The sequence below is a fragment of the Nycticebus coucang genome, chromosome 19 (assembly GCF_027406575.1).
Source record: "Nycticebus coucang isolate mNycCou1 chromosome 19, mNycCou1.pri, whole genome shotgun sequence".
Lineage (NCBI taxonomy): Eukaryota > Metazoa > Chordata > Mammalia > Primates > Lorisidae > Nycticebus > Nycticebus coucang.
Window position 1 is genome coordinate 3,920,078 of NC_069798.1, and position 25,910 is coordinate 3,945,987.

A 25,910-nucleotide genomic window follows, 5' to 3' on the forward strand; every position below is an offset into this window, starting at 1 on the left:
TAAGAGGACCGCTATCTCAGCATGCTTCTCTTAGTCAGCAATTCTATTAGGGAAAACAAGGCTTTCTAGATGTTTGCTAGGGCTGCTCCTTATACAGTTGATCATGACTATAATCATACCTATAACTTTCTAGGTGATCTAATATCATTGAGACTTGCTATCTGACACTCTTAAAATTATACATATTATATGTAGTGTGCCCACGTTCTAACATAAAAGAAGAGGTCATTAAATGAAATTCAGATGAAAAAAATGTAGAACTTTATCAGGAATTCTCAAGGAAATGTATTCTCAAAAGACATCAAATCATGGCTTGACTGTGACACACAAACTAGCTGTGCTATTTAATCCAGTGATTCTAAACCAGGAATGTATGTGAATCTGGGGAGCTCTCTACCAAAATATACATGCTAGAGCCCTACTACTTAAGTAGTTTAACAAACCTGGATGGGGACCCTGATTTGTCAATTTGAAAAAGCTCTCCCCTGGAATTCTCCCACACACCTCCCTATGTCTTAGTGACAGAGAGATAATTAGTGAGCTTAAGGATGGATTTTTTTGTTGTAAGGTTGGGTGTTAGTTGGGTGCTTCTTGGATTGGGGAGAGGGAGGGGAAACAACACTAAAAGTCCCAAATGTAAAGTGAAAAGCATCTTGATTCGATTCTCTGTACACTGTTTCCTGCCTCTTCCTCTGTACACATCCAACTCTAAATAGACGAGAACAATATTTATTTTTATTTTTAGAAACAGAGTCTCATAATGTTGCCCAGGATGGTCTTAAACTCCTGGGATCAAGCCATTCACCCAGCTCAGCCTCCCAAGTAGCTGGGACTATAGGCACAAGCCACCATACACAGCTTATTACTTAAATGTTCTGACATTTAGTTTCTTACTTATTTTCCTCTGCTAAGCTTGTCAGTAAGACTTCTGACAGGCCTGCCATTGTTAAAAACATGAATTTTTACAAAAATCCCCCAAACTATAATTAGAAACACATACCTAAATCATTATTTAGAAAAGTAGGCTATTTAGCTTAAAATAATGTAACTCCCAAAGAAATGTGATTTATTGAAAAAATAACCACCTGACTATGTTTACTCAGGACAGTACCTCACTAAACTTGCTTTTTAACATTTTTCACAGTGAAGAAAATACTAAGGGTCCTCACAGTGTTAGTGTACTGTGCATACAAAGCAAATAAGAGGTCAATAAACTAAATCTAAAATTTGCGTTAGGGATTCTATTAGATAAACCAAGGGCATTCATATTCTTCAAGAAAGATGATGGTCGAGCCTAACAGTTTTAACCCAGTGACATCTACAGAGTGATAACAATGACGTTCAGCAGCATCTCCACGACATTCGAGTAGAAACTGCACTGATTTGGAAATGAATTCAGTTCTAGCTCTATCATTGAGAAATTATTACATAATAATTGGACATCTACTTTGTTCAAAACATTGCCAGGGAAGAAGTCAGTCCAGAGAAAAATCAAAGATATTTTCCACAATAAAATATGGCTTAGTTGTAGAATTCTCATAAGAATCAAATAGTATGTGGGATTTTCTTTCTTTTTTTTTTTTTATTAAGGGGAAAGCACAAACACAGTCCCCCACTACCACAAATTATGCAGTTGAGTTTTCCACATTTGGAGAAATCGCAGGGGTCAGCACATCCGAAGTGCAATGGATGAGCCTTGCCCTGGGAAAACCACCTTTGTGATCATGGTATCTCCCCTGCCAAATAAGTATAGAATGTGTTTTTTTTTGTTTTTGTTTCTTTTTTGAGACAAAGTCTCACTTTGTTGCCCTCGGTAGAGTGTCGTGGCATCACAGCTCAAGCAACCTCAAACTCTTGGGTTTAACCGATTCTCTTGCCTCAGCCTCCCAAGTAGCTGGGACTAAAGGCGCCCGTCACAATGATAGGCTATTTTTTGTTGCAGTTGTCATTATTGTTTAGCAGGCCTGGCTGGATTGGAACACGCCTGCCTCGGTGTGTGTGGCTGGCACCCTAACCACTGAGCGATGGGCACTGAGCCAGTACATGGTTTTTGTATAGTACTTTGTAAATGATATACTATATTGCCACACAAATGTAATTATATTATTAGGATATAAATAAACTTGAAATTTGGATTACTGCTGAAAGCTATTAGAAAAATAAACAAATCTTAAAATATGTACAAACAGACTAACTTCATATCGTTAGCCAAAATGGGTCACTCATATCCTTTTTGCAGGTTCCAAGGTAGCATAAATACTACATATTATATAAATTTTTGTTAAAGCCTATAATCAAAGATGTACAATACTAAACAGACTCATACTAGCTATACGCTATACCCAGATCTTTTTTTCCCGTAATTCTAATGTTTAAATGTTATGCTAATTTTCAGAATATCTTGACGCTAAATTATACACATCTGGGATCTTTTATCTTTATTGTAACTGTTTCAAACCTTTTTTGAGGGGTGGGGATGGGGGAGACAAAGTCTTACTCTGTTCACCCAGGTTAGAGTGCCATGGTGTCAGCAACCTCAAACTCATGGGTTCAAGCGATCCTCCTGCCTCATCCTCCTTGAGTAGGTGGGATTACATGGGCCCACCACCATGCTCAGGCTGGTCTCAAACTCTTGAGCTCAGCTCCCAGAGCATCGGCATGAGCCACTGCATCTGGTCCAGCCCCCTCAAAAAACCTTCTTTCACCATAATACTTCTTCTATTTTCTGCAAAGATAGAAAGCTTAAAGGAACCAACAAAAAAACAAATATAACTCAAGGAAACTTATAAATGACTAAAGGGCTCCAAGATTCTGACACTGGAGATTCTCAGGGTAATCTCTACATAAGGAAGTTATCATACACAATCTCTCCTCTTTTCCAGCTAAGGTAAAAATGAACCAGTACCTTATTCATTGCAGAGATGGGCAACCACCCATGCTGCCTTTGAGCTAAATCCAGAACTGGAAGCACAGCGGCTGCTTTATGCCCTTCTGGGTAGTTTTTTACGATTGCCTCTATCCTCTGTATAAAAAAGGAAATCACCCACTTTATACATATGAAAGCTACTAAATATTCTGTAAATTAATAATGATATAATGTTAACTTAGTCATACCTTATAGTTTTCTGGTGTGAAATCAAATGGAGTATCTGGGTTATTCTCAGGAGTATCTCTGTGCTATACAAAGAAAAAAGGTTTTTCAAAATTATCCAAATTCTATCAACGTGTGAATAACACTATATATCACTATACTATTACTTGATTGTTTAGTCTCTCCATTTTAATTACAACATGATACAGTATATCTATCTATCCTTCCATCAAAAAGAATAACTAAACACACGAATGAGAATGATTACCAAAGTTAACAGAACTCAAAATTTTAGAAAAGTTTTAGGAGGCATTTTTTTAAAGGTTAAGGGAAGTAGCTTTAGGACCACTAAAACAAACAACAAAGAAAGTATTATCTAATTTCTTTTTTTTTTTAATGCAGTCTTCCCAAACTGCCATGTGTGCTTTTACTATAATTCCTTTTTTTTTTTTTTGTAGAGACCGAGTCTCACTGTACCGCCCTCGGTAGAGTGCCGTGGCGTCACACGGCTCACAGCAACCTCCAACTCCTGGGCTCACGAGATTCTCTTGCCTCACCCTTCCGAGCAGCTGGGACTACAGGTGCCCGCCACAACGCCTGGCTATTTTTTTTGTTTGTTTGTTTGTTTGGCCGGGGCTGGGTTTGAACCCGCCACCCTCGGCATATGGGGCCAGCGCCCTACTCACTGAGCCACAGGCACCGCCCATTTTTGTATTATCTAATTTCAATAGATAAGAGGATCTTCTAATATAATTACCAAAACAATGCCAATTATGAGAAGCCTTATGAAATTAAGACACAAGGCTCAGCGCCCATAGCTCTGCGGCTAGGGCTCATACTCTGGGGCTGGCGAGTTTGAACCCAGCCCAGGCCTGCTAAACACCAATGACAACTACAACAAAAAAAAAAATATCTAGGTGTTGTGGCAGGTGCCTCCCTACTTGGGAGGCTGAGGCAAGAGAATTGCTTAAGCCCATGTTTGAGGTTGCTGTGAGCTGTGATGCCATAGCACTCTACCAGGGGCAACATAGTGAGACTCTGTCTCAAAAATAAAAAAGAAAGAAAAGAAATTAAGACGCAAAATTTTGAGTGTGAACATATGTACATTTTTTCTAAAAGAAAAGGTATCAGCTTGTCAATATCAGATTTGGTATCAGCTTGACCAAATCTGTGTCAAAAAACATTAAGACTCATTACTTAGGGAAGGTACAAAAGGGCCATTTCTTCTCCATATATTTTCCATAAACAGAAAGTAATCAATAGCAAGAAGCTCTGTTTCTTCTAACAAGACATCAAATGAGTCACACTGAGATTAACACTTACATCCATTAAAGATATGTATGTGTGGTAAATACAGAACTGAATCTCTTGATATGTCAAATCTTGGGAGTTCTACTTTTTAAAGGATGTAAATTTAAAAAAGGAAAGAAAACAGAAACTTGGACAATGATCTTAAATATGTGGCCTATCTGGTATGTTTTTAGACAAAGATGATAAAACATAGCAAAAAGCTATTTATTATACCACTAACACTTAAATCATCATACAAGCCCATTATATTGCGTTCAAACAACACTAGATTAATCCCTAAAAACTGTACCATCTAAGAAACAGGAATACATTATATTTTCCCTTCTGAATTGTGCAAGTGAGCTGGTAAATTCATAGACTTCTCCCTGTTTTCCCTTGAAAACCAAAAATATAAAGGGCAGCTGCTAATATATTCACTACATTGCAAAATCCATAAATTTCAAACCACTATCATTTTGGGATTCCCCAAGCTACAGCCTCAGAACCTCAGTCAACCCACATGATTGATTTTTTTGGGGGGTGGGGAGGGGGAACAGAGCCTCACTTTGTTGCCCTTGGTAGAGTGCTGTGACATCATAGCTCACAGCAACCTCAAACTCTCGGGCTCAAGCAATCCTCTTGCCTCAGCCTCCCGAGTAGCTGAGACTAGAGGGGCCTGCTGTAACACTGCACTACTTTTAGAGATGGGATCTTGCTTTTGCTCAGGCTGGTCCAAACTCCTGAGCTCAAGCAATCCACCCAACATGACTGAATTTTAAGAACCCAAAGAGTTGTTAGAATCAGGTTAAAGGCTCACAGTAATTTCACCAAAGAACAAAGTAAGTTCTTATTCCTACAGTTTCCCTGGTGCTAATTTAAATGTGAGAGCTTTAGGTGGAACAACGTATCTTTTTAAATGTAAATTCAATTAGCTGTGTGTAAATATCCCAATGGCCATGATATACCAAAGATATTGGTGTTTGAGATATTTTGGCTTAATCACAATCAATTACAGATTCCTTTGTTCTTTCTCCACTCCCACTGCTTCACTTGACTAGTTAAAAAAAAATTAAAAAGAGAAAAAAAGGTATTTTTTGGCTTATTACAATAGATTTACCCAAATTTCCAAGTCTTTTCTTTTTGAAGAAATCTAAGTAATTTCTTACCACAAATAAAGCTCCTCCTGCTCCATTTTGCACAGCTGTCTTATGCAAATTCCTCATATGTCCTCCCTAAAATTTAAAATTTTAATGAAGTTCAGTAAATCACAGCCTTAAGAAATGTTTCATAAGGAAATACTCTAAGATTCATAATTTAAAGCAGTAAGATTAACTTACAGAAGTAAAAGGTCTCAAGAGCTATAGTCTACTACTCTACACCCTGCCCCTGTCTGTTTCCAGAGAGATAAAAAAACTAAAGACGCAAAGGCAAGTTATTCACATGCCTTAGGTCACACACAAGAGTCAAAGGGAGAACCAGGACCACAATCCAGATGTGCTGAGCTGTGCACCCTTTCTACCACCCCCTGGCTGCCAATGGCACTGTCATTCTGGCCACTCTGCAGGGATAGGAAACCTGTTGTGGCTTTCTGATTTCAAGATTCTTTTTTAAACATCAAAAGAGGCAAGAAAAGCTTCATCTTTCTCTACTACACCCCTTTTAATAAAAGGATTTGTTCTACAATATTTGGATTCAGTCAAAAGGCTACACTTGAGGACCCAGAAAGCCACATATCACCTTAAGGCCACAGGTTCCCCACTTTTTTTTTTTTTTTTTTTTTTGAGATAGAGTCTCAAGCTGTTACACCCTGGGTAGAGGGCCATGGCATCATAGCTCACAGCAACCTCCAACTGTTGGGGTCAAGTGATCCTTTTGCCTCAGTTTTTCTATTTTTAGTAGAGACTGCTTTTCCTCAGGCTGGTCTGGAACTCCTGAGCTCAAGTAATCCTCCCACCTTGGACTCTCAGACTGCTGCAATTACAGGCGTGAGCCACCACGCCTGGCCTCCCCACTTCTTTATGAGGACCTAAGTAAAAATGTTTTCATTCTATCCAATGAGTCATATACACTATACAAATCAGTCAACTATATACCTCCTTTTCAATCCTGCATTAAATTAGTTCAGGAACTCCAGCTGTAAAAGTAGTTGCAGAAAACTACTTATGACGTATATTCAATTGCTTTGGAAAGAATCTGATTACTCCCTCTGTTGCCTTCATTTTTCTTTGCTCTCTTGTTCCTACCCTGCCCACTCAGGCAATCAACTATCACTCTAGATTCCTCCCACTTTTGAGTTCTGCTAACCACAAACAAATGAGAGAACCCTGAATTAAAACAAGCATGGAACCAGCAAAGAGTTGGGCAATTCAAAGAAGGCAAACGGAAGAAAGTAAAAGGAGTAATACAACACAATTATATATTTAACTTTTCCCTAGGTCCAAATAATGTTTCAGTTGATGAAGTATGTTTACCTGGAACATTTGCGTTAATTAACTAGACAAGACCTAGATGTAGAATAAGAGGCGTAAGAAAAAAGATGGGAGTGATAAATATTAGTTTCAGAATAACTGGGGAGGATGCAATTAGAGGGGGCTTCAATCATGTTCGTTTTTTTCTTTCTTACGCAGCTGGTGGGTATGTAAGTGTTAGAATTCTAAAGAATGTTTTTATATATGATAATTTTTTTAAACAAAGAATGCAACATTTACATTCAAGGAGACAGTCTAATTTCTTCCAAATTGCTTCAGGATCAATCTGTGAATTAAACACAAGATTATATCTATATTCCTAATTATATCTATATTCCTAGACTGAGATAAACATGAAAGCATGGCTGTAACTCCTGAGTAATACATAAGAACAATATCAGCATAAAACTTAACTGAAACTAAAATTTAGACGCCAGCTATTGTTTCACCTTAGCTGAGAAGATATTAAACAAAAAAAAACACAGAAAAATTTTTGAGTAACATTAGTAAATTATTTACTAAATCCTGAGAGAAAACAAGGATTTCATAATAAAGGTGAAGGATTAATTTTAAGAGTAAAGAAAGTAATCAGTCCTCTCTTTAACGTTTTCTGTTGACTTTTTATTATTTTTTTTACTATTAAATCATAGCTGTGTATATTAGTGCAATCACCTGTACCCATTCTAAGATGCACCATAGATGTGGCCCCACCCATTACCCTCCCTCCACCAAAACCTCCCCCCTCCCTTCCCCTTCCTTGGCCCTTTCCCCATAATCTTGTGCTATAGTTGGGTTATAGCCTTCATGTGAAAGCTATAATTTAGCTTCATAGTAGGGCTGAGTACATTGGATACTTTTTCTTCCATTCCTGAGATACTTTGCTAAGAAGAATATGTTCCAGCTCCATCCATGTAAACATGAAAGAGGTAAAGTCTCCATCTCAATAAGATCCTAACAAAGAATCCAGCAACACATCAAAAAAATTATACACCATGACCAAGTCGGATTTTTCCCAGGGTCTCAAGGCTGGTTCAATATACGTAAATCTATAAATGTAATTCAACACATAAACAAACTTAAAAATAAAGACCATATGATTCTTTCAATTGATGCAGAAAAAGCTTTTGATAATATCCAGCATCCCTTCATGATCAGAGCACTTAAGAAAATTGGTATAGAAGGGACATTTCTTAAACTAATAGAGGCCATCTACAGCAAACCCACAGCCAATATCGTATTGAATGGAGTTAAATTGAAATCATTTCCACTTAGATCAGGAACCAGGCAAGGTTGCCCATTGTCTCCATTGCTCTTTAACATTGTAATGGAAGTTTTAGCCATTGCAATTAGGGAAGAAAAGGCGATCAAGGGTATCCACATAGGGTCAGAAGAGATCAAACTTTCACTCTTCGCAGATGATATGATCGTATATCTGGAAAACACTAGGGATTCTACTACAAAACTTTTAGAAGTGATCAAGGAATATAGCAATGTCTCAGGCTACAAAATCAACACCCATAAATCTGTAGCCTTTATATATACCAACAATAACCAAGCCGAACAAACAGTCAAGGACTCTATTCCTTTCACAGTAGTGCCAAAGAAGATGAAATTATTTGGGAGTATACCTAACAAAGGACGTGAAAGATCTCTACAAAGAGAACTATGAAACTTTAAGAAAAGAAATAGCCGAAGATGTTAACGGAAAAACATACCATGCTCATGGCTGGGAAGAATCAACATTGTTAAAATGTCCATACTGCCCAAAGCAATATATAATTTTAATGTAATTCCTATTAAAGCTCCATTGTCATACTTTAAAGATCTTGAAAAAATAATACGTCATTTTATATGGAATCAGAAAAAAACTCAAATAGCCAAAACATTACTGAGCAATAAAAACAAAGCAGGAGAAATCACGCTACCAGACCTGAGACTGTACTATAAATCCACAGTGATCAAAACAGCATGTTACTGACACAAAAAACAGAGAAGTAGATGTCTGGAACAGAATAGAGAACCAAGAGATGGATCCAGCTACTTACCCTTATTTGATCTTTGACAAGTCAATTAAAAACATTCAGTGGGGAAAAGATTCCCTATTTAACAAATGGTGCTGGGTAAACTGGCTGGCAACCTGTAGAAGATTGAAACTGGACCCCCACCTTTCACCATTAACTAAGATAGACTCTCACTGGATAAAAGATTTAAACTTAAGACATGAAACTATAAAAATACTTGAAGAAAGTGCAGGGAAAACTCTTGAAGGAATCGGCCTGGGTGAATATTTTATGAGGAGGACTCCCCATGCAATTGAAGCAGTATCAAAAATACACTACTGGGACCTGATCAAACTAAAAAGCTTCTGCACAGCCAAGAACATAGTAAGTAAAGCAAGCAGACAGCCCTCCGAATGGGAGAATATATTTGCAGGTTATACCTCTGATAAAGGTCTAATAACCAGAATCCACAGAGAACTCAAACGTATTAACAAGAAAAGAACACGTGACCCCATCTCAGGGTGGGCAAGGGACTTGAAGAGAAACTTCTCTAAAGAAGACACATGCACGATCTACAAACACATGAAAAAAAGCTCATCATCCTTAATCATCAGAGAAATGCAAATCAAAACCACTTTGAGATATCACCTAACCCCAGTAAGAGTAGCCCACATAACAAAATCCCAAAACCAGAAATGTTGGCGTGGATGTGGAGGAAAGGGCACACTTCTACACTGCTGGTGGGAATGCCCACTAATATGTTCCTTCTGGAAGGATGTTTGGAGAACACTCAGAGACCTAAAAATAGACCTGCCATTCGATCCTGTAATTCCTTTACTAGGTTTATACCCAAAAGACCAAAAGTCACAATATAACAAAGACATCTGTACCAGAATGTTTATTGCAGCCCAATTCATAATTGCTAAGTCATGGAAGAAGCCCAAGTGCCCATCGACCCACGAATGGACTAGCAAATTGTGGTACATGTATACCATGGAATACTATGTTGACTGACTTTTTATCCACTCCTATAGTTGGGTTTCTGGGCTCAGTTCCCACTCCTATGTCCTTTTCTCCATAAGCTTATCCATTTTCATCAGTAACTCTACTCCTAGTACTCTCAGATCCTGTATGTATTTGAAAAGATAGTAGACATATAAATATGAATGAAAAAATGAGTAAATACCATGAACAAAAATTTCACAGAATTCAAATAGTTAAACTTACTAGTAGAACACAATTTAAAATAGCTGGCAGCTGGCGTGGTGCCCGCAGCACAGTTGTTGCGGTGCCAGTCCCATACACCAAGGCTGGCAGGTTTGAACCCAGCCCACGCCGCTAAACAATGACAACTGCAACAAAAAATAGCCAGGGGTTGTGGTGGGCGCTACTTGAGAGGCTGAGGCAAGAGAATCGCTGAAGCCCAAGAGTTGGAGGTTGCTGTGAGCTGTGATGTCACGGAACCAGTGAAACTCTGTCTCAAAAAAAAAAACCTGATAGCTATCAAATTAGCAAAGTTTTTTTTTTTTTTTTTTTAAGATAACACTTCATTCTGTTGAGTGTATGGAAAAAATGGTGCTTATTATACATTAGATAAAAATTCAAGCCGGGCATTGTGGCGGGCACCTGTAGTCCCAGCTACTCGGGAGGCTGAGGCAAGAGAATCGCTTAAGCCCAGGAGTTGGAGGTTGCTGTGAGCTGTGAGGCCATGGCACTCTACTGAGGGCCATAAAGTGAGACTCTGTCTCTACAAAAAAAAAAAAAAAAAATTCAATTACCCTTTTAGGTAAGCAAATTACCTTGATGTATGGAGAGACTAAAAAAGTGTCCATCTTTTAAACCTAATAGTTATACTTTTAGAAATTTTTCTTATAGTACAAAATGAGAATAAAGATTTACATAAAAACATGTTGCTTCTGTGATATTTACTGCAGCAAAAACACAAGCAACCTAAAAGCTCAACATAGGGAGGTCTTTTTTTTTTTTTAAACAGTTTCATTATGTCACCCCTTGGTAGAGTGCCGTGACATCACAGTTCACAGCAACCTCAAACTCTTGGGCTTTTCTCTTGCCTCACCCTTCCGAGTAGCTGGGACTACAGGCACAACACCTGGCTATTTTTTTTTTTTTTTGTAGTTATCATTGTTGTTTAGTAGGCCTAGGCTAGTTTGCACCCACCAGCCTCTGTGTATGTGGCTGGCACCCTAACCACTGAGTTCTGAATGCCAAGCTGGGGAAGTCTTATTACTGATAATTTCAACACTGAAATATTATATGGCTAACAAAAATATTTCTTAATTTTTTTTCTCCCACATAGAAAAAAGCATTTGGTCCACAATCAAAATGGGAAACCATCGGGGTTAAACAAAACAAATACAACAAAAATAGCATTAACTATCATCCTAATGATACTAAATTTAGACACTAAGGAAATGACCGGAAGGCCAAAAACAACTAGAAGTGCGAATCTCTGTTCTTATTACGTTAACAAGATTATGAGGGACTCTTTTATATTTATCTCTATTTTCCTAATTTCCTATTTAGCGTAGAATAATATGACAAACTGAAAGTAAAAAAAACTTAAAATAAAATGTTCATTAGGTACAAAGGAAATTTATCACCTCTACTGTTAAACACACTTCTTGTTCTAATCTCTGTATATCAAATTAAACATCACCAATCCCTACATTAAAAATGCTTCTACTTTAGATCAATATTTGACTTCTTTCTCATTAATCCAGGATGTTATGTACTTTCACTTAAAATAGTGAACCTTGAAAATTGTTCTTTAATCTATGTAGCTAAATATTAGAAGATCTATTATTTTTTATTTTTTATGGTATTTTTTCTGCTCTCAGGGCCTGTTGTGTCCTGCCTCCTCTTCCCCCTGGTCTCTGTCTCCATCTGGTTATCAAACACCATTGAAGGCCAGGTTTGGAATTCCACTTGTGAAGTCTGAGGCTCCTTTACAAGTTTTTAGAGTTTGTGCCAATATTAGGAACCAACTGGGTGATGACGTGCACTGCTAGGATAGATTGTCCCTCCACAGTGTCAGGATCTAAACTGGGAAGGAGGGAGTCAACGGAGACACCTTATCTGGCAAGTGAAGACAGTTGACATTAGGCAGAGTGTGAGAGGTTTAGGGATAGTCTGGGCCAGGGTCTGCAAGAAGGAGAGGAGGCCTGTCCAGGGATTAAGGATTGACTTTATTTTAAAGGAGCAGAGCAGAGTCTGACTAGAAGTCAGCCCCTTACCCAGTTTCAAGGGTTTTTTATTAGTGTAGTTGGAGTGTCAGAGGGGGTCACGAAAGACAAAGGAAGTCTTCTTTGGAAGGTGTTAATCTTACACCTAGGCCTTTCTCTAGTGCCAGCCAGGACCATGGTAGGAGATTCTGATGCTTCCCAGGAACACTGGCTTTGAAGCATTCAAGGGAAAGGGGTTACTGTGACCATGCCATTTGGTTTCTCACTGGCTTTTTATCAGTAGCTGTCTTCCTAGGATGGCTATCCTCTTGTCAGGGTCGTTAGGATTTTCAGGAGTGTGGGAAGGGGGCTGCTGTGATCATGGAGTTTGGTTTCTGGCCTGCTTTCTTTTTCTACCTGTCTCCCAAATAGCTGTGCTCCTGTCAGGGTTTTGAGGCTTTCTTCCCCTTAACTCCCCACTATTTATTTTAAGGATAATCTGTAATCTCTCAAAACCACTTCCTGATGGAGTGGGCCATAGACTCTTTAGGGGTAAGTGGGGACTTATTGGAGTTAGAGAGATTTCAGTGTTGTCTTGAACGAGCCTCCTAGAGAAGGACCTGGGTGACATGTTGTTAACTTCAAATGGTGTTCCGAATTAGCTGGGTGATAGTCATTTAAGGAGCAGACCTAGGGAGACACAAAGTAATGAAAGAATTAAAGGGGTGATTAGAGGTAGGACCCAAGGAAGCCATCCTTGTGAGTCAAACCGAGATTGCCAGCTGTTTTCTCTTTGTCTTCGGAAGTTGTCATTCTGCTAATTTCTTGGCTGCATCTCTGATGAGTCCAGACTGGTTGACATAGAAGCAGCACTCTTCATCTAGAAACAAACACAAGCCTCCTTTTTCTGCAGTAAGGTCTAACACATCTGTTTTGGGGGGTTATGGCTGCTAAGGAATCTATTTGGTCTTGTAGTTTTATAAGGCTTTGGGATATTTCCTCTAGGCTTTCTTGTAGGTTTCGTGATAATATGTGGAAGAAATGTAGAGAAGGTCCTTCAACTCCAAGTCCTGTCCCATTCCCTGTGGCTATTCCAGGGTGACAAGGAGTGAGATTAGAATGGGGGCTTTGGGGGGCTTGCCACCTGTTTTTATTGGAATGGGTAAAAATTGATTAGAAGGGGCAATGTTTGTATTAAGAGACAGATATACAAGAGTGAAAGTGCCTGCCAGTTGGTGGGTAGGCAAGAATATGCTCTGTTTCCACAAATAAAAAATAGACCTTCTTGTGTTAGACATGAGCTAAGTGGAATGAAAAGAGGTGGAGGAAATTGTAAGTTCTCCGATGTTGTCCTGGTTCATTACCCCAGACTGAAAAAGAACCAGCAAGTGTTCCTTCCCCCAATAAGAGGGGAGGTCAGCCCATTGTTCTGTGGAGGACAGTGCCGGGTATGTGCCCAGGGGAAGGGTTTTTGAGAGTTATGTTTAGGGCAAGAAAGAGGGGGGACATTGTGAAGTTGAGGGGGTTCCTGAGAAGAAAACACATTGTAAAATCAATCCATTAGCATGAAGTGACAGAGAATTGCTGGGAACCTGCCTGGCAAAGGTTATTAGGGAACCTGGGAGTAGACGGAGCAGGGTGTGAAAGGACAGACACAGAACAGGGGGATCAGGAGGGCTGTCCTCAATAGGAAGCCTAGAAGATCTATTCTGAGGCACTCTTACTGATCTGTAACTCTGGACATACACATGAGTTTACACACATTTCTACAAGTGTTTTAAAGTCCAAATTGTTGAAGATAAGCTGCTGATTGAGAAGATCAGGATAAAGTTAAGTTCTAGGAAAAAACCAAGACTTTAGGGGTGGGGGGTGGGGGGAGGTTGATGTTGAAGATTTGGATTTAAATTACCTGTTTGCTACTTACTAACATGTGACTAACATGTGACTTTGCTCACAGCACTTAATTTTCAAAAGCCTTAATTCCTATACTTATTTAAGATATGGATGTCTTCTAATTGGACTCTTTTGAGACTTACATAATAAAGTTTCTCTGGGGCAGCTCCTGTGGCTCAGTGAGCAGGGCGCCGGCCCCATATACTGAGGGTGGCGGGTTCAATCCCGGCCTCGGCCAAACTGCAACAAAAAAATAGCCGGGCGTTGTAGCGGGTGCCTGTAGTCCCAGCTACTTGGGAGGCTGAGGCAGGAGAATCGCCTAAGTCAGGAGTTGGAGGTTGCTGTGAGCTGTGTGATGCCACAGCACTCTACCGAGGGCCATAATGTGAGACTCTGTCTCTACAAAAAAAAAAAAAATAATAAAAAATAAAGTTTCTCTGGAAGTACTATGTAACTTGTTAAAGCGTTTTCCCCTGTTTAGCTGACACAGGATAAAACATTTACCAACTGAAAAACAAAGATTCAAACAACAACGTTTTTAAAACTACACAGATTATTTTAAAAAGCGTGCTCTGGTGACTGACTTTATCAAAGAGTCACTGTCAACAGAAAAGATTACTGAGTTTCTTGCATTTACACATAATTACTTTTTATTTATATCCACATAGGCTTATAATGTTTCTGATAAAATTGTAATAGATTTTAGATGGCTGAAAATACCATCTGCTTCAGGTGGGGAAGAAGGAAGAAGCAGCAGTAGTGCTGGCAGAAAATTCCGTACGGGTCTCTGGTTTCTGCATCTCTTGTTAGCAGAGGCACTGACAGCTTTTGTTCCAGACCATCTTTTCAAGGATTTTTGAACAGTGTCTCCTACTGTTATAAAGGTGGAGTGGGTTTTCTTGCAGACAAGGCTCCCCAGCTGTGATGCTCTGCTCTGCTCACAGCTGAGCTGCTCCATGTCACTCCCATGGGATCTGAGTGTCACGGGGAACTAACACCAGCATGAATCTCCCGCTGCCTTCTGTGCCATCAGTAACAGTCCTGTCTCGGACCCAGGAGTCTTCTGCTAACATCCATGAAAATGAGGCAGGTTAACTTGCTAGCTTACAAAAAGGATAAAATCTCAGACCCTTCACAGTTCTAAAGTCAGTAAAATCTAGAAATATGCTAGTTTCCATGTCCTACTGATTTTTTTAATCAAAATATCTATATGAATATAAAGATAGTATAAAAGAAACCAGTTAACAGTTGTCTCTAGGATCTGGACAGGAAGGAAATTAACTCTTTACTGCAGTATGTAATATATGCAACACAAATTTTTATCATAATACATATCCTTTTACCTAGTCTGTAATACATATCATTATATATTTACTATAATATATATATTCTTATATATATTCTTGCTTATTTTTGAATTTTTTGCCAAGCATATACACATTTCATTTCAATGTTTAAAAACTATAATCTTTAGTCCTTACCCTATCTTACTATCATGACCATTTCGGACATTCTGTTATGTCTGTGTCACTACACTTGATCTAGACAGAAGGCTGAGAAGCGATGGTCTGTAAGTCTCCTACTAACCAACCCCTTCCTCAATCCAAAACATACTAAAGTCAATAAACTAATCTTAAAAATACCGTCCTCATGGTTATCATATGAAGAGGACCAATACCAAATATGTTCTAGCACAGACATGTTAATTTCACCACTTCTAAAACAATACATTTTCCACATTCTAACATCCCTGAAATTGGGATGTATTACTGGTATCTAATATCCCGTAACTATCCTATTAGGGAAAGACGAGATGGCAAAGTGGTTAAAAGTCCAGCTCCACAGCCTGTTTCCTCATTTGTAGAAACAGAATAACAGTTTATACTTCATAGAGTTGGTAAGAGGATTAAAAGAGATAGTTCACATAAGTGCTATAAACGTGCAGCCTGGCAGATGGTATTATACTAGTGTTACCTATCATTAACTATTAGTATAAGTACTTTATATCATGCACTAAGCTTTTAACACACTATTTAATTCTTACAACTTTCCTGCAAAGCAAGTATTATTTCCAGAAAACAAATTTAAATAAGTTACAAAAACTTCTCAAGGTTACATCACTAATTAATTGGTGGCAGAACTCACATTAGATCCAAGGGCCAAAAGACTACAAAGGCTCCCAACAGTATTATTAGCCACTTGACCAGAACTATTTGATGACATTACAGCTCTAGCAGAACAGAGTAGGTCCAAGAAACCAGAGTTTATGGAAGAAAACTGGGCATCCACATGTAAGGAGACATCAAAAATGAAAATGCCTACTTCCTTAACTTACGATGGCCCCATTTAAAGAAGACTGAAAGTTATTCAATGTTTTTCTTCGATCCTTGCCACCCTTCTCTCCTGTTCCTGCAGTAACGCTAAGCTAAATACTGTATATACGCATTAGCACAGCATTTGAAAAACTTAGTTACAATGTTTAAAGGTGACTTCTTCAAAATTTTAGACAAGAGGCTCAGATAATGCTTACAAAATTAAAGAAGCAAAAAATAGTGAGAATGAACTGTTAAATATTAGTCTTCATGTTTTCAAGTAGCACAAACTTAATCACACATATCCAGTTATACATGTTGGCCATTCTCAAAGCTGCCCTGTTTGGGGTTATGTGTAAAGAACATCACCTGTTTTATATTCATGGCAATAGTCACATAAAACACTTTCAGTAAAGGAATAAAGTATTGAAAGTTCTAATAAACATCTTTACATTACTTAACAGGCCATTTGAATTGTTTCACATTATATTTGAATAAAGAGGCATTCCAGATCAATCAGTCTAAACAAAAATGGCTTAGCCAGGCTGTCTTTTCTTTAGAGTCCAGCTTCTCATTAGACTCTAAAATGTCTGTATTTCAATACATTCCAGTTGAATAGAATGAACTCCAACTGAAAATCAAAAAAAGTTTTTAAATAAACAAGAGCATAATCTGACATGTAGCACAAAATTTATAGTGGGTTTGAATTCCAGCTTCTTTTTTTCAGAGTTTTTCAGAAGTAACAGAGAAGATTTAAGCTAGCAGTGGTAGCCTTTTCTTTGGTTTCTAGCAATCGAATGCCTTTATATTAAGCACTTCTACATATCTTTCCTCACTAACTCCCCACAAATGTATGGTTATTTCCATTTTATATTAAAAGAAACTCAGGCTCAGAGACACCACCAACACAATTAGTGACAGAAAAGGATTTTGAGCCCAGGCCATTTCAATCTAAGTTCCATGCTCTTCCCTTCTATTGTAATTTATATATCAACATCAATAGCTCAAAATGACAAAGATTAAAATTTTATATTCTCCCCAAGAGGATCCTTTAATGATCTTTTCTTGGCTCCTACTCTTTTTCCAAATTTCTTCTCTTGCTCAAATATTAGCAGTATCCAATTCATTCACCTTTCAGTTCTGTCATACATTTGTGTTATAAAAAGACACAACGAGTCAAAAAAATTTAATAAGAGGCTAGGAAGCTATAAGACAAACTGACAGAATCAATAACCTAATTAGTCAGAAAAACAAGACTAAGATCAAACAACAACAAAAAAAAATCCTTTCCTTTATTAGCAATCAACTCAGGCAAGAAATATACTTTTTAGATGATCCCTAATATTTACAGATTAAAGTCACCAAGATGTGTGTTCACTTGTGCAGGGGTCACAGAGCACATGTGAAACATCTCCTGGGGAGTCAAAAGTGGTTTGGGATGCCTCCATGCTTTCTTCCCACTGTTTACAACACCTGCTAGCTTGTAACCTACAGCCTACCCTACTGACCTACCCTACTGACAGCTCAAGCAAGAAAATGAAAACTCCCCAAAAAGTCAGTGCCCACGATACACACATACTCTCAGCAGGTATCTACAGCAGGTATTTTTATATTTAAAAGAAATCCTTGAAAAATACTATTTTTTCAATGCATTTTTACTTTGACAAAGTAGATGTGCTGCGTTAATAACTGTGAAATCTATTTCCAGAATAATCATAAATACAAATGCTTGCTCTGTGTCAGATACTAGGCTATGTCACAAATATATATTATAACTCATTTACTTACTTCAGCAAGACTACCAGATAGGTATTATTATTATATTGTTTTATAGATGAGGAAACTAAAGACTAAAGAGGGGGAAAAATTTTTTTCCTATATCACACAGCTATAAATAAATGAAAAATCTAGGTTTACTTGAGTACATGCCTTAACCACTAACGTTTAAGTTTTATTGTATTTCCAAACAGACATAGCACTATTACAAATGTCTTCCAGATAAAGTTATACTGATAATTTAACCAAAAATGTTAATGGATCTTAAAAAAAATGTAAGTAATTTTTCCCACACTTAAGAGAATTAACCAATAAAATTTGGTTAAATTTTATAGTATAGGAAAGCTACATGAACAACCCAGGAATTATAGGCACTACAGATTACCGGTTGAAATAACCATATTAATGATTTCAGCCATCTGGACCATAAATTTAAAAAAGCATTCTTTAGATAACTAAAATCCCATATAGATACAAACAACACTCAATTGTTCTAAGAACTCACACAGATGAAATGTCTGGACATAATTTAGTGAGTGGACCTGGGTGGTCATTTCACGCACTTCACTGCCTTTGTTCATGTTATCACCTGATAACTACAGCACCACCTCCACGGATACGTCCCCCTACCCATGGTGGTTAATCTCCCCTTCTAAAGCCCTGAGTGTCCATCACCTTTCCTTAAGCAAAGTGAAATCGCTTCCATAGTCTGCTCACACTGGCACACCCTTTCATTATCATGGCACCTATAAAATTTGTATCTTTACCTATATACTAATTTCCCTTAGTACACTTGAGCAACTTCATAAAGGTCAATTTAAAACAATAGATAAACAAACACCAAAAAACAAGACTTGCAAACAAATCCAGCTCAGACCCTTACGACTGTGTGATCTTGGGCATTTATTTGTTTGGGAATCATTTTGTCTCTCACATGCAAAATGATACAACATCTAGCAAAGTATCCCACACATAAAGCCACCTTCTCCTCCCCCGCCCACAAGTTAAAAGTGCACATAGTTAAGTCTTCAATGTTTTGTTGAATAAAACTTCCTACAAATGATGTATAAACATGCTTTCTAAACTGACTCAAACACTAGTAACAAGATTTCCAACTGAACAGACTTTCACCCAATAGGTTATTCATGGTCAATAAACATATAATTTATTACTCCATGTACTGAGCAGTGCTCCAAGAGAAGGGAAGTTCAACTATCTATACCTTTGAAATAGTGACATCCCTAATAAAAAGTTCACATCCCTAATAAAAATACCAAAGTTTGTCATTTTCTCTCTCTGCTAAACTGCTTATTTATGGCTGTGGCAGGCAAAATGTTCCCCCTAGACACCCACATCCTAATCCTGAGAACCTGTGTTAGTTTACACACCAAAGGAGTGTAAGGTCTGACTTTAAAATAGGGAGATTATCCTGGATTATCAAAATAGGCCCAATGTAATCACAGGCCCTTAAAAAGTAGAAAGGGAGTATAATCCAGAAAGGGTATGTGATGAATGCCAGAGCAGGCATTGTGAGAGAGTGCAATGTGAGAACCAGGTCTGCTCTTACTGGCTTCAGAGAAGAGGCCGAGACCCAGCAAGTACAGGCAGCCCCTAGGAGCTGGAAAAGCAAAGAGAAGAGATTCATCCCTAGAGACTCCGAGAAGGACGGCAGCCTATATATTCATTTTAGCCCACTGAGACTCAAGTCACTTTAACCTACAACATAGTAAACAGCAAATTTATATCGTTTTTTTTTTTGTTTTTTTTTTTTGTAGAGACAGAGTCTCACTTTATGGCCCTCGGTAGAGTGCGGTGGCCTCACACAGCTCACAGCAACCTCCAACTCTCAGGCTTAAGCGAGTCTCCTGCCTCAGCCTCCCGAGCAGCTGGGACTACAGGCGCCCGCCACAATGCCCGGCTATTTTTTTGTTGCAGTTTGGCCGGGGCTGGGTTTGAACCCTCCGCCCTCGGCATATGGGGCCGGCGCCCTACTCACTGAGCCACAGGCGCTGCCCGCAAATTTATATTGTTTTATGTCATCAAGTCTGTGGCAATGTATCACAGCAACAGAAAATAAGAATGTTTTGGCATTTTTTCTCTCACGGTGTTGTTAAACCAAAATGGAGAAACGCTGGGGCAATGCAAAATCAGATTTTAAAATCTCTAATGGAATGGGAAAAATATTTCATTCTACAAAACTTAAAATTTAGAAAGAAAAATGCTACCACAAAAGGTGGTATACTTTTAGTATGTCTGTGGAGACAGCACCAGGCCACACCACCAGGTAACACCTATAAACTCTGGACAGACTATTTTTTAAAAGAACAAAAACGTTCTGAAGGTACTGGAGAACCAAAAGCAGGCAGACACAGGGAAAAGACTCTACACTGAAAAGAAGCCAATGAGGTTTTTGTTTTTTCTTTACATTTTTTAGCTTGAAGGCAGGCCTCAGTGAAAGTTTAGAACAACTGAAAAGCCTGGGAAAGTGGGAAATCCCAGAAAAGGAAGAAGCAGAAAAGGAGAGACTCTCCTATAAACTCCACCCAAATCTCTGCCTGACCCTTGACCTGTGGGTGTGCATGCAGCAGACTCCGAGCAGCCCAGCTAAAAAAAGAAAACCAATATGTGATCTACTGCTCATCACAAAAGAGATGGATAGCAACAAAACACTCAACCAGGCACAGTGGCTCCCTCTTATGATACCAGCACTTAGGGAGGATTGCTTGAGGTCAGGACTCTGAGACCTATATCTACAAAAAACATTTTTTTAAATTAGCCAGGGATGGTGGCATGTGCCTGTATTTCCAGCTACTAAGAGGCCTAGGAGTCACGGTGTAAGTGAGCTATGATCATGCCACGCACTCCAGCAGGGGCAACAGGAGACCCTGTTTCCTAAATAAAACATACCAAAAACAAAACTCTTTGCAGGAACAAAACAGGATCAAGAGTCTCTACAACATATCATTCAGAATGTCCAGTATACAATCCAAAATTATTCAATGTACAGGAAAACACAACCTATTTTTAAGAAAAAAGAAATTCAACAAATATCACCAAACAAGAATTTCAAAGCAGCTCTATAATCATAATTAAAGACATAAATGAAAATAACCTAAATGAATGAAAAAATAACACAATATAGACAATCCTAACAGTGATTTAACTTTTGATTTTCCAACCTTATGACAGAGGGAAAACGATCCACATTCAGTATGTTCCTCCATTTATAATGGGCTTATGTCCAAAAAAACCCATCTAATATTTAAAATACTGGAAATGGAAAACACATTTCTTGACTTAGCAATAATTTCTATTTATGATGGGTTTATCAGGATATAATCCCATGGCAAGTAGAAGATCTATGTACTTGAAAATGCCACCATAACCCTCTTTCCTACCAAACCAAAAGTAGCAGCTTGGGAATGAGGCAGTGATGACTTCTAAAGTGGTATCAACTTTACAGAAAAACCATGGGCAATAACTGAAGGGAATAGGCCTATTCTGAGAATTTATTACTCCATAATTCATAATTATTATTATTTTTGAGACAGAGTCATCCTCAGTAGAGTGCCGTGGTGTCAAAGCTCACAACAATCTCAAACTCTTGGGCTCCAGCGATTATCTTGACTCAGCCTCCCGAGTAGCTTGGATTACAGGCACCCACCACCAGCGCCCCACTATTTTTAGAGACAAGGTCTTGCTTTGGCTCAGGCTGGCCTCAAACTGTGAGCTCAGGCAATCCACCAGCCTCAGCCTCCCAAGTGCTAGGATAACAGGCATGAGCCATCGCACCCTGCCCCATAATTCCTAATTTTTAAACAATTCTTACAATCGCCCATGAGGTATTACCCCACTTTACAAAGAAGAAAAAATGAGGTTCAAAGAGATTAAGAAAGATTGCTCAAGGTTACATAGCTAGTACTAAATTGTCAGCATATTTTTTTTTTAAATGTTTATTTATTTTGCCTTATTTTCTTTTTTTTTTTTTTTTATTTATTTATTTTTTTTGTAGAGACAGAGTCTCACTGTACCGCCCTCGGGTAGAGTGCCGTGGCGTCACACGGCTCACAGCAACCTCTTAACTCTTGGGCTTACGCGATTCTCTTGCCTCAGCCTCCCGAGCAGCTGGGACTACAGGCGCCCACCACAACGCCCGGCTATTTTTTGGTTGCAGTTTGGCCGGGGCTGGGTTTGAACCCGCCACCCTCGGCATATGGGGCTGGCGCCCTACTCACTGAGCCACAGGCACCGCCCTTGTCAGCATATTTTAAGCAATTAAAATTGAACCAAAAAGCCTACAGATGAAGAGATTGGCACCTAACAAAGAAGAAATTAGGAAATTATTTTGAAAGTGTAAATGGTCTCTTTAAAGGTTTTTTGTTTAGGAAGGGAACAAAGTAACTGCCTTAGTAGAGCTTACTCATATTTTTCCTTTGCAGGTGCATTCTGGTATTCCATGATCTGTGAAAGCCTGGTTCCATGAGTTATGGAACATCCTCATAATGAAGTGCTATGTAGCATTAAAATGACAGCATACAAATGTCTACTGAAAAGGAAAGATGATCAAAATGTGTTATGGAAAGAAGCAGGCTACAAAACAATATGAATATCTTCTGATTTTTGTAAAAAAAACTATAAGATCTGTTAATTATAGACATCAAAATGTTAACGGTAATTTACAGTTTGACAAGACTATGGGGTGATTTTTATTTTTGAGCTTATTTAATTTGCTGTTCTCAATGTTCTATTTTTCCTACAGTGTATTATTTGTGTAATAAAAAGAAAACAAACTTACTCATCAACTCAGCAAATATTTATTGGGCAACTACTGCATTCCAGGTACTATTTTTAAAGAAAAATGCTGATAAAAATTTTCCTCCACTACCTGAAATTTTCTTCATTGTTAAACTGCTCTTCAATTTACTACCTCTGAACCCTTTGCCTCAAAGACAAAAGAAACAAAATCTTTGTGTACATTTATTTCTATCCTTTCCACTGGATAAGGTCTGAACTACCTCATCATCTCTCTCACCTAGGGTTCTCCAAGAGACTCCTCTTTAATCTCCTTGCTTCTAACTCCAATCAAAGCCATTCCGCCCTAAGTCCCATCCAGTGATCTATCCAAAACAGAAACCCAACCATATTCCCACTCCTCTAAAGCCTTTGCCTTATTCCTCACTTCCTCTAACAGGGGTCCTCAAACTTTTTAAACAGGGGGCCAGTTCACTGTCCCTCAGACAGTTTGAGGGCCGGATTATAGTTAAAAAAACAAAAAACTATAAACAAATTCCTATGCACACTGCACATATCTTGTTTTGAAATAAAAAAAAACAAAACGGGAACAAATACAATCACACTGCCTCAAGTGGCCGGCGGCTAGAGAGATAATGTCAAATCCTTTAGTAGGGCACAGCAAAGAGCCCCAATATCTGGCCCCTGCCCCTCTCATTTCCTTTGGGAACACACTTTGGCTTCTCATACACACCAACATTTGTCTCACCAATATTGAGTCTTTTTTTTATGTTGTCCTTTCCACCTAGAATACCCTGTGACCCCATCCCCAATCTGTTAGTATTACCTCCAAGGAAAAATCTTATCCCACCTTCAAGCCAAATTGGATGACCCCATTCATATCTCTAGCATTGAACTTTTACATTGTATCACATTTACCTTAAATTTCCTCTTACATGAGACTATCATCAACTCCAGAACAGGGCTTCCTAACTTTTTCTTAACTGCAATCTGAGGGAAAAAACAATAACCTCAAAAATGAGATGCGTCTGCACGCCTGTAATCCTAGCACTCTGGGAGGCCCAGGCAGGTGGATTGCTTGAGCTCACGGGTTAGAACCAGCCTGAGCCAGAGCGAGACCTCATCTCTTAAAAAATAGCCAGACATTGTGGTGGGCGCCTGTAGTCCCAGCAACTCCGGAGGCTGAGGCAAGAGAATCACTTGAGCCCAAGAGTTTGAGGTTGCTGTGAGCTGTGATTCCACAGCACTCTACCGAGGGCTACAGAAAAAAAAAAAAAAAAGAAAAGAAAAGAAAGAAAAAAAGAGACCTGTTATGTGGATATTTAACTCAGTGCTTGGCGCACAAAAAATGGTCACCAAATGTTACTTATTATTATCCACAGTTACCTGGAGCCCATTAATGCATGATCCACAATAGGACCTCACATGTTTCCTGAAAGGCTAAACTCCACAAGAGGAAACATTTCCATTTTACAAGTGGGGAAACTGATAAACTGCCCAAAGTCATATAAGCTACAAAAATCGGTGAAATTACCCTTCAAACTCGAGTCTAACTCTAATGCCCTGAACTCATTTTATACTAATATAAACTATTTCCCTCTCTTTTGCTGAGAACGGACTCAATTTTTTTAGTTTCCTCCTAGAAAAAAATAAAGCTTCTTTCCAGTAAATGCCTTGTTTGTTGTAATGGCCACTTCTGGCATTTTTTAAATTAACCTGCACAAGCGTTTCAATCTGTCTGCGATTCAATTTCCTTGCATATAATAAAAATGTACTTAAATCTCGAAAGATCATTAAAATCCTGTGATTCTTTGGCTGGGTGCAGTTACTAGTGGTGCCGTTCTTTCACGGTCGTTGGATTTCACAGTCGATTTACCAAGGACTTCCAATATGCAAAGCACATATACAGTGAATGAAACACTGGTCATACTTCTTTGGCGCTCAGGAACTCTCAGCAAGCATTCAACGAGCAAGCCAGAGTTCTGTAAAGTGTGCTGCAGCCTAACAGCAACGCGGTCACTACGCTAGACAGAGCAAGGTGCCGCCTCCTTCGGGGCTGGGTCGAGGACGGAGATCTGGTCGGCACCGCGAGGCCTACGCTCCGCGCTAGAGCCACGGGGCAAAAACCAGGTCACCGAGCGGCCCCTACGTCCTCTCCTTGGCCCAACCCGGCGCACACTTCCCAGTCTGGGGAAGCCCACGCGTCCGCTGCAGCTCCTGTTGGCAACCCTCCCGCGGGGCTCCTGACTCGCCGGGAGCCGCAGCGCCCTCCCTGAGAAGAGGACCAAGGCCGCAGTGTCCTTGCCGCCGCCTGCAGGCCCGTCCAGAGCCCACAACTCTCCTCGCCCAAAACGAAGAGAGGCACCGAGAGCGGGAGAAAGGCGGCGCGGCGGCGGCGCTCGCTCTCATCCCGGGCCTCCTTACCCACGGGGCAGCGAAGCCAGCCGCCCGGGCCCGGACCGCCGCGGAGAACAACATGGATAGCCCGGCAGCTTGCCGTCTCCAGGCCGCGCCAAGCGAGAATCCCGAACGAGCCCGGAACGCACGGCGTGCGCGCGCCCGAGCCGGGCCAAGGCGTCCAGGGCGTCGCCCCGCTCGCTACGCGGAGGCCGACGCGAGCGCGCTCGAGAGCGCGGGGGCTTGTGGGGCCCAGGGAGCGGAGGCTTCCGGAGGCGGGGCAGGGACCCGCCCGGGCCCTAAAAGGCCTGGGACCTACGCTCCTCCGCTGGGCTCCCGGCCTTGAAAGGAACCGTGGCTGAGTGGCGCGTAGGGACCCTGGGGAATCGAGTGCCGGCCTGGATATGGGTTGAGATTGCCTCCTGGAGATCCTTGCGAAGATTAATCACCGGCTCTTGTACTGTTCTTAAAAAATTATGTTGCAACCCACTATAAATCTTACTAGAAATGGAATTGGAGACACAGAGCTAGCCATAGACAACGAATGCCTTGGTTCCCATTTCTTCACTTTAGAAATGTGCGCTACATATTGAGGGGCGAAATGCTTTGATAGCCAGAATTTGCTTCAGAATAATGAGGAGTGGGAGGAGAAAAGGAAGCAAGACTGGCCGCGAGCGCTGGCTGTTGGTCCTGCGTGGTGGTTCTTTGTACAGTTCTCTGTACTTTTGTACTAGAGATTTTCCGCAATA

General features: G+C 39.7%; 1 protein-coding gene, 1 long non-coding RNA gene and 1 other non-coding gene across 5 annotated transcripts in view; 1 reads left to right on the top strand and 2 right to left on the bottom strand.

Annotated features, from left to right (window-relative positions):
• The window catches only part of LOC128572091 (uncharacterized), a 36,860-nt gene extending 14,287 nt beyond the window's left edge, over positions 1-22,573 (top strand). Inside the window, exon 4 of the long non-coding RNA XR_008376041.1 lies at positions 22,452-22,573. This is a non-coding gene — a long non-coding RNA (uncharacterized LOC128572091). The remainder of the gene's footprint in view (positions 1-22,451) is intronic.
• Positions 1-25,344, bottom strand: part of NDUFV2 (NADH:ubiquinone oxidoreductase core subunit V2) — a 37,459-nt gene extending 12,115 nt beyond the window's left edge. The window contains exons 1-5 of one of the 3 annotated variants that reach the window (XM_053572041.1): positions 25,189-25,299; positions 7,090-7,135; positions 5,548-5,613; positions 3,115-3,177; positions 2,906-3,022 (exon numbers count right to left, since the gene is read on the bottom strand). In XM_053572041.1, the coding sequence (XP_053428016.1) occupies positions 2,906-3,022; positions 3,115-3,177; positions 5,548-5,604 (237 nt within the window). In that variant the 5' untranslated portion in view covers positions 5,605-5,613; positions 7,090-7,135; positions 25,189-25,299. Of the gene's footprint in view, positions 1-2,905; positions 3,023-3,114; positions 3,178-5,547; positions 5,614-7,089; positions 7,136-22,432; positions 22,552-25,188 lie in introns of those variants that run through there. The other 2 variants (XM_053572040.1, XM_053572042.1) reach the window with 2 other exon arrangements.
• LOC128572228 (U1 spliceosomal RNA) lies at positions 1,588-1,751 on the bottom strand. Its single transcript, XR_008376131.1, has one exon. It is a non-coding gene; the product is annotated as a U1 spliceosomal RNA (small nuclear RNA).
• Positions 25,345-25,910: the final 566 nt, after the last annotated feature.